Source organism: Varanus komodoensis, unplaced genomic scaffold (genome assembly GCF_004798865.1).
Source record: "Varanus komodoensis strain SLA01 unplaced genomic scaffold, ASM479886v1 scaffold119, whole genome shotgun sequence".
Classification (NCBI taxonomy): Eukaryota; Metazoa; Chordata; class Lepidosauria; order Squamata; family Varanidae; genus Varanus; species Varanus komodoensis.
Window position 1 is genome coordinate 206,557 of NW_025335344.1, and position 9,426 is coordinate 215,982.

Consider the following 9,426-nt stretch of genomic DNA (forward strand, 5'->3'; position numbering starts at 1 on the left):
TCCCTCTCTCCTAAAAATAGAACCCAGAGACACCCCGTGAAGCAGATGGTGGGAAGTTCAGGAGAGATGAAAGAGATGAGAAGGTCAGATCCTTCCTCACACAGCACATAGTTAATCTGCTTCCACAGGGTGTAGGGATGGCCACCGATTTAGAGGGCTTCCGAAGGGGACTGGAGGGGAGCGATAATTGACTACAAGCCCCGACAGCCTTATGCTACCTTCAATAGGAGAGGCAGAGTGCCACTGCATACCAGGTTCTGGGAAACATGGGCAGAAGCCCTCATGCCCTCCTTGTTCATTTCCTGCAGGTTGGAACATTGAACATGGCATGAAATGGACTAGATGGACTCTTGTCCTGATCCAGCATGTCTCTTTCTAAAATCTTGTAGCAGGAAAAGAAAGTTGAAGCAGCGGCTCAGCACTGACAATTTCTGGATGTTCCCCGATCCTACCTTAGTGATTCAAGGCAAGGCTTAAGGAACCAAAGCTCCGCCTAAGCATAAGATCCATATGTCCATCTCATATCTAACCAGCCAACTTTGTGTAAGTAAATCCAGATTCGAATCCTTCGGCATTACAGAGAAAGAAATTGGTGCAAAATATGCAGAAACCCCTCTCAGTCAAAACCCTTCCAATCCTCTACATGATGAAAATACATTCACTTTCACTCCCTCCCTCATTAAAACAATAGATTGATTTACAATAGCCGTACCTACAGGAATGAACAAAGGGTTTCAGAAGAGGTCGCTGAGGAAGCTCATACTTTGGTACATCCAACACAAAAGTCATTGAAAGTCTCATCAAAATCCTTAATAAATTACCATCAGTTGTTTTGCCTCCAGGAAGGATTTCTGAGGCTTCTCCAGTTAACTTGTTTTGCTCATTGGTCTGGCTGTAAATGATGAGGCTCCATACAACAGTAAAGTTGTATTAACTTTGTGCCCCACAGGGATTGGGGAGAATTCCCCAAAGAAAGTGGAAGCTGAAACATCAGTGAGCAATCTCTGGAGCAAAGAGAAACATAGCATAATGTGAAAAGTAATATTTTTAGACTCTTAAACTGTACTCCTGTGTTTCTTTATTTTTTATGTACTGAAGCAGGCAGTATTCAGCCCAGATTTTGGCTTCCCCAGCTCATGCACCGAGCTGCCAAAAGCTCTCTTTATTCATTATTCTTTATTCATTTCTGGCTGCTTTTTTCCAAGTTGCAGTTGTGAAGGACATGATAAATGTTGCACTCTGAATGGCCAGCACAAACTAGAGCCTCTTCCAAGAGCTTGGCTTTTTTTCTCAAAGACTGGAAGAGCTTCAGACCTGTGTTGTGTGAACCTGTGGAAAAAGTTCTGTGGCAGGGAAGCCAAAATTTCCACTTGCCCCTGGACAAAGACTCAGTTCTGCCTCCTCTTCAGTGATGTGGATGTAAATTTTTCAGTGCAGGTATCATGAGAGTCCGACAGCCAGGGCCCTAAAAAAGTCCCAAATTGCAGGTAGTGGTGTTGGTCCATATTCCCAAAGTTCTTGCAAGGTTTATCTGCACCAGTGACAAGTCTTTCACTAAGCTAATGGATCTTGCTGGCCCATTCAAAATCAAGCCACCTCCCAAAATGTTGCATTACAGCAAGAATAGCTCTGACAATACATCGTGGTGGGTGTCCCAAAGTGTTTATTGTTGGCATACATATTGTTGGCATATTGTATGCCAACAATAAACCTTAAACATTGCTTGGTAGATAATAGACAGGTTGTGGAGCTCTTCTAGCACAGGTATTATATGAATAAAGCTAGAGGGGCGTTCCAGCTGCTGTACTTGGTGCCAACTGAAGCTTCTGGACCAGGTGCAAGGGCAGGTTGGACATGATACAGTAGTCCAGTCATGAGGCATGGATTGCAGTGGCTGGGGTACCTCTACCCAGGAAAGGGCATAGCTGGCAAGCGAACCAAAGTGACAAGGAAAGATTTAGAGCACTTGCAGCTGACACACCTGCTCCTTCAAGGTGATGCAACCCTCTCCAGAACAGGTAAGCAATCCAGTTCCTGGACTTGGGTACCGCTGACCCACCAGCTTCCATTTTTTAGCTCTCCTCCAGCCCATAACTGCACCCCGAATCAGAAAGTTTAAAATCTCCCCTGTGGCCTGCCTTCCTCCTTTCCTCCTCCCCTCTCTCAGACACCAAGAGAAGTCCAAATCAAGGCAGAAGTGACAACGGATATTCTATCTAGATGATGATGATGCAGTTTTAAGATAAGCTTCTTGCTTCAGACGTAATGCAAAACTAGAGACAGCAGGCCAATTGTAGCCACACATAGGATTCTATGTGCATTTTAGTATGGCGCTTTCATTTTCAGCCCTTTTCCCTGTAAATACAAGTGTAGAGTTTACCTTCTTCACAGGGGCTGTTTCATACCCAGAAAATATTGAGCTATCCCTCATAATCACACTCCTGGTTACTCGGGATCTGTCCAGTGATTAAGGGTGCAATCTTTCTACTGTTCTTAGTAGAAGATGAGTGAATAGCTAGCAGAAATGGGTGGAGCCTAGATCCTTAATCTATATTCTGGACATGTGCTTCAGGGTGCAATCAAGTGGAGATACTCATAAACCTCCAAGGTCAAGGACTGTGGGCATCATAAATAGAGCAAGAGAAGGAAGATCTCCACCTCCGTGGTTCTCTCATTCTGCAGAACTACTAGAGGGCCAGTTTTGGTCATCTAGCTGTCTTGCTTCAGGCAGGGAAGGAAGAAGGCTGGAGAGTCACCAGGATATCTCATAACTTTGTGATCCTCCTCTCCTCCTCTCAGCACTTCCTCTAGCCCTTCTCCAAGGTCCTTTTCACAATCTCAGAGACAGCGCTAGTGTAGTTCTTTCCACTCCAGTTAAGAGGAAGCATCCGAGCATGGATTTCCAGACAATCTGGAAGTCCAAAGCATCCAGTGGTCCCCTAAATTCTGCCCAGGAGCCATAACATTGCTCTGTTAACTGGCTAATTTTAAAGGAGAGGAGCAAAAACTTCACTTGTCTTTGGAAAATCAAATACATGGTAGCATCTTAAAAATCTTGCCCATGCTGGATTGCATCATAGCGCACCAACTGAGCACACTTTCCCACCCTCAATATGAGTCATTAGTCATGTTCGGTCTTTACTGAAACCAACAGGACCTCATTGTCCCCGAGTGCAACAGTAATTATTTTTCTTCCAATAAGCAACATATTTAATAACACTCACTGGAATCTGATGGACAGGTAACCCCTAGGCATGTTTGCAACTGTGCACATATCTGTAACTCTGCAGGGAGCAAGGAGTTGGTTTAGGACTCTCGGGAGTTGTGATATTATAAATACATGGTGGAGAAAGGTATGTGATCCTGCTGGTGTAGAATATCTGGCCACCAAAGAAGTCTCTACAGATAACCTGGATTAAAGAAGGGGAGAATGAAAGGTCAAGACATACAAGATGGAAGCCTGAAGAGACATCACAATGCAAGTTAGAAGGAACAACTATGCATTGAAGGAAACATAGAAACAGAGCAAGTCAGAAGGGACCTCCTGGGCCATCTTGTCTGACCTCCGGCACCAGCCGGCTCTGCTCACGACATGCCCACCATGTGGACGTCCAGCCTATCCTTGAACACCCGCACCGATGGGGCCTCATCGGAGGAGACGTGACCTGGTGCATTCTGGTACACATTCATAATATACCTGGTAGCCATTCAGACATTGAGCATTCTTCATTTTTTTCTGCAGTAGATTCACAAGCTCGCTCGCTCTCTAGAAGGACATTTTGGTTCCGAGAACTGTTTCCCTCGATCATACTAGCCAACAATAAGTTTGGGTGGAATATGTCTGGGGCAACTTAAATTACAGTGTTGTCACTGAGAACGAGGAGGCAGATCTGCCATGGGGGAAACCTCCAGCAGATCTTCTGAACAGAAACATATTAATTTGCAGTAAGGCTAATGAGTAGGTTTTTGCAAAACTTTTGTGTCTTGGTAAACATCAGAGAGATTCTAAAATTTGAGCAGCTGTTCCCAATCCTTTCTTCCAGGCAGTTTTCTAGGAGTCTGTGGCAGGTAACATCTCACTGCAGAGTCATTTAACCAGTGCCTTTCAGTTCACATTAGTGTTTGTACTCCAAGTGACATGAAAAATTTGGTTCTATAGCTCCTCTGAAATTCATTTACAGGCACTGCACTAGTCTCTGAAGAGGCAGTTCAGGGCAAAAGCATTTTACGAGTAAAGGACCGACTCTAATGTACTCCCGGATGATTTATGAGACTTGGATAATCTTCTTCCAGGTTATCATTGAAGTCTAACAGGCTGTAAAACTCTGGATTTCTGGGAGTGGTTTTCTCATATTCTTTGGATGCAGAAGGTGGATTTTAAGATGTAGGCTCTCCTTCATGTTTTGCTACAAGAGTGTGCAACTGAGACATGTGTAAAGGTATGGGCTTCAGCCAGATCCATGATGTTTCTGGATATATGAGAAATCTATCATCAGGTTTACTACTAAGAGAACCCATTTCCACCCATTAGCTTGGATTCACTTCCTTCAAAGCCAATATTTTGCAAAATGTGAACAGCAAGCTTTCTTCTGTGCATGTGTGCTGTCTCCAGAATTTGCAAAACTATCCAAGATTTCCAAATATGAGATGGATTGACTCCAGGAAGGAAGCCACTGTGTTGAGTTTCCAAGACGAAGTCAAGGTCAAGACATTTTGGAAGGCTTTCATTCAGAGGGCCTCCATAATTCAGACACAACTTGATGGCCCATAACAACAACATCAAGATTTGCCTTATTTGAAAGGAAGAACCTTCCTTGAGTGGTAAGGCTCTGCTCATGGAAGGTCCCTCCCCTCAATTTGTGGGAATCCCCTTTCCTCTCCACACCACATCTCTCTCCGTTCAGTGGGGTATTCCGACTCTCCATGAAGCATTTTCTAAAGCCTGGACAGGCTGCTGTGGGAAGGAGCAGGCAGGTGAGTCTATTTTTGCCAGCACAGTTGATCCAACCTTAGTCCAGATCGAACTCCAGGTGTACAGGTATCTGTGTAGGATCTTCATAAGTCATCATGCATATACTCCCTGCTGTTGCACTCAAAGTTATATGGAAGAAGATAAAAATTCCATAATGCAAATCCTTTAAAAAAGGATTTAAATGGAATCTCTTCCACCGTCTCTAAAGGAAGAGTGGGAAAACATTAGGTAAAGTAGGATCTTTGGATCAACTCTCTTCTTGTCAAATCACATGTGAGAGTGTGGGCAAAGTCCCAGCCACAAATCCAAGAACTGATTTCTAAGAATCCATTGTATCATCCATAGCACTGAGTCCTACAGGAATATTAGCATGGTATATAAGCGGATGGATGGATGGATGAATTTTGCAAGGTCTTAGTGACTGGAGGCAGAGGGCATCACTGCTACTCTGGAACCAATCACTTCCCAAACTTTTATTTGTTCTTGATATGTCTCATACTTCGAGAAATAGTTTTACACAGCATTTTTTTCTTTCCTTTTTATTTCTAGCCCAGTCAATAACTGAACTGATCTGGTCGATATAGTGTCCTACATTCGGATATTTTGGCAAGAAAGGATTAATAGAACTAGGTATACTAATAAATATCAACTTAATTGTCCCAGCAAAGTTGTGAAGCACCTTCCATTTGATAGGAAGGTCGGCTGGTTGCTTTCAGGAGCTGTCCTTCCAAATATTTGCAAGGGAAGTGTTTCTCCAAGTGATTAAGCATGATGTGTCCTATGTGTCCGAAAGTGAAAAGGAAGTGATGTTCACGTTAGGACATAAATAAAGACACAGAAGACTGAGTCTGGATTTTGCAAGCATCTTAGAATGTGGGAACAAGAGGCATGTCAGCATCTTGGGATGAGGGAACAATTTTATCATGTACATCAGCGATCTGACCAAGTATGCCCCAAACTGTGTTCAACGTGCACAACTGAACTCCAATATTATGAGATACCAGTAGACCTTCCATGACCTTCTTACCAAAGCCAAGTAAGTGTTATACCCTGAAACTTCTCGCATTGTTTGGCAATGGAGTGTCCCAATCAAACAGCACCAACCGAATTTGTTCTCTCTGGAGTACCATCCCCTGAAGTGATAAAGATTCCATTGTTCCTCTTCTTCTTTCTCATGTATATACTGACTCTTTCTGGAAACCTGTTGATCCTCTGGGTGGTGGCATCTGACCACCAGCTGCACAAGCCCATGTACTGGTTCCTGTGTCATCTGTCCATCCTGGACATGGCCTTCTCCTCTGTGGTGGTTCCCAAGGTGATTGCAGGATTCCTTCCTGGCGGAAAGGTCATCTCTTTTGCAGGATGCGTGTCCCAGATATTCTTCTTCCATTTTGTCGGCTGTGCAGAGAGTCTGCTTTACACCCTGATGGCTTATGACCGCTTCCTGGCCATTTGCAAACCTCTTCGTTATAGCAGTCTCATGAGCCGGAAAGTCTGCCTCATCCTCTCCTTAGGAACAGTGCTTGGAGGCTGCCTGAACTCAGCGATGGAGACAACGCTCACCTTCCTCTTGCCCTACGGACAGAGCAACTCTGTTGACTACATCTTCTGTGACATCCCGGCCATCCTGAAGCTGGCTTGTGCTGACACAAAACTCAATGAGATGGTGATCTTCGTTGATATCGGCCTTGTGGCCATGACCTGCTTCCTGCTTATCCTGATCTCCTACGCGTATATCGTCTCCGCTATTTTAAGGATCAGGAGCAGTGAAGGACAGCACCGGGCCTTCTCAACTTGCACTGCCCATGTCACTGTGGTGGGCATATACTACTTGCCCGTGGTTTATCACTACCTGAGGCCCGCTGCCCGAGGTTCAGCAGATGGGGTGGTGAGCATGTTCTACACCACCATAACCCCACTGTTGAACCCGGTCATCTACACTCTCAGGAACAAGGAGATGAAGGCTGCTTTGGTGAAATGGCGGAGCGGCAACGTGGAGTAATCCAAGCCAGGCTGGCAAAGCCACCTGCTGCCTCAGTGAGCTCAGCAGGTCAACTCAAAGTCAACCTCAAGGGGTGGTGAGTTCATCGTTGAAGCAGGTGATGGAGGTGATCTGCAGCCAGTGTTGCAGCTGTTGCTCTGGCTGCAAGGTCGTGTGTCCTCTCAGTTCCCAGTGTGGGATGGCTTGGGAATCTCTGCGCCATTTGACGGAACCAACCTCCAATCCCTCCTGGGTACCTCTCCTTCACTGTCAGATGGTCACCCACATGCTTGGTTGTGTTCTGCTTGGAACAAAGTTTATGTTTTGTTATGTTTTTGTAAAAAAGATGTGGTAAAATATTGGAATGCATTTTTTTAAAAAAGAGATGCTTTGATTCATTCCCAATCAAAATGGAAGATTCACGAATTATAATACAGAAGGCAAGTCTCTAAATTGATGTGAGCACTAACCAAAATCAAATTGCACAAGCATAATAGAGTAATGCCAACAGCATTAAAAGGACTCCACAAAAAACCTAGAAAGCCGAGAAAGGCTATTGCCAAATGCAATGGAAGTCTCTTATGCTGATGTTGCAATGTGCCAGCAATCAATCCAGGTGGGGACGGGAATCCATCGCATGTGTTCAGCTTAGCTCCTCAGGCTCTGGCCTGCTTTCTCTCTGCCCTAAGTCCACCTCACACCAACTGTTCTCACAGGCATCTGGAGGAAGAGAGTCCAAGTGAGTCTCCAACACTGGCTTGGGCACCCACCACCTGCTCCCACTCTGCAAATAAAGTTCTGCTCCTGTACACATTTATTTATTTATTTTTCCATTTATATCCTGCCTTTTTCCTAGAAAGGGCTCAAGGCAGCTTACATCATTCTCCTCCTCCATCTCATCCCCACAACAACAACCCTGTGAGGCAGGTTGGGCTGAGAGTCTGTGACTGGCCCAAAGTCACCCAGTTGGCTCCATGGCTGAGCGGGGACTCGAACCCAGATCGTCTGAGTCCCAGTCCCGTGCTCTTAACCACCACGCCACACATGACCTGTGGGCTTTGCATAATTAGGGTCAGGGAGCCCATACTTCATTGTATTTTGTGCAAAGAAAGGGTCCAGGAATGCGCTTAACCATCCATGGACCTGGTCTCCATTCAGCTAGCTTCTTGGACAGGACACATGGGAAGGAAACCCAAGGAGCACAGGGGAGTGCCAGGTGCTGGCTGAACGTTCTCCTCCCTACTGTGATGACATTTACAGGTTCAATCCCCCCTTCCATTTTAATTTGAGATACCTCGAGACACCGCATGTACAAATGCGTGTTCTACCACTGGGGGCTGGACTTGTGTAAAACCCTTCAAGAGAACTTTGCTCTGTCAACACACATCTGATAGATCGTGCATTGTCCGTCCTTGATATCCAAAAGTGCTTCCCCTGCATGTGTTGTCCTGGAAGAAAAACACTAGATTTGTGTGGTGAGATTCATGTTGAGTATCACCATTCAACTGAAGGGAATTTACAGAATAAGAATAACAGAAGGCCCGTGTATCACGCTTCCTTTCTTCTTTATTTAAACCCCTCTTGCGATAGAATCATGGAATCATGATATATCCCTTTGTTCAGAAAAATATATTCCCGCAATAGCATATTTCTTTTTTGTGAGGGCTGGAAGTGAAATTGCTTACAACTCTCATATTCACTTGGGTTCAATGCAGCATTGCTCATTCACTAACCGACCAGAAACTGCTAATGATGGATGTCCTCATTTCCCCTCGTAGATTTTTGTGTCCTGCAAATTCTCTGGAGGGTTGGAGGTCTTTCTAGAGAAGATTTGGGGCATGTGCTGAAGGCTGCAAGGAGGAGTAAGAGAGGAGGAAGTCCAGCTTCTCACATGAATGTCCACTCCATTGCACTTCAAAAAACATTACATCCAACCTTTGATTTCAAAAATCCCTTGTCTCCTTTATGCAATGTAGGTAATTGCCTTCATTTAACTTAAATAAATCAGCTACACTAGATGAATATCAAATATGCACCCATGAGCATATGGATGCATATGAAAATAGAGCTCTCAATAAAAACAGGCATCAACTTTAGGAATAGCAACCTAAACATCTATATCTTTATCCATTTGCAAGGGATCTAAACATGGAGATTAAAACCCAGGGAACAAAGCCATACAAGAAAATTTGTGAACACGAGTAAAATGAAAGAGGGGCAAAACATTAAACATTTTGATTAGCCTCACAGAAGAGTTGTATAGCCAAAAACAGATTGAGGAACAAGACTAATTTACTTCTCATGAGATAAAGTTTAATGATTGGAGTACAGTTGTTAGAACCCCACCAACATGAAGCTAGAGCAGACATTGCTGACAAGTATGTCCATTTATTTTATTTTTTTCATTTTGTGGCAATATCTCAGCCGCAAAGGCAGTTCTCCTCTGCATGGAAATGTGAAGGTTTGAACTAGG

The 9,426-nt window shown here is 44.4% G+C and overlaps 1 protein-coding gene across 1 annotated transcript in view; it reads left to right on the top strand.

The window, feature by feature from the left end:
- Positions 1–6,047: 6,047 nt before the first annotated feature.
- LOC123018910 (olfactory receptor 10G6-like) overlaps positions 6,048–9,426 on the top strand; it is a 5,040-nt gene continuing 1,661 nt past the window's right edge. The window contains exon 1 of the mRNA XM_044421369.1: positions 6,048–6,944. Coding sequence (XP_044277304.1) covers positions 6,048–6,944 — 897 coding nt within the window. The remainder of the gene's footprint in view (positions 6,945–9,426) is intronic.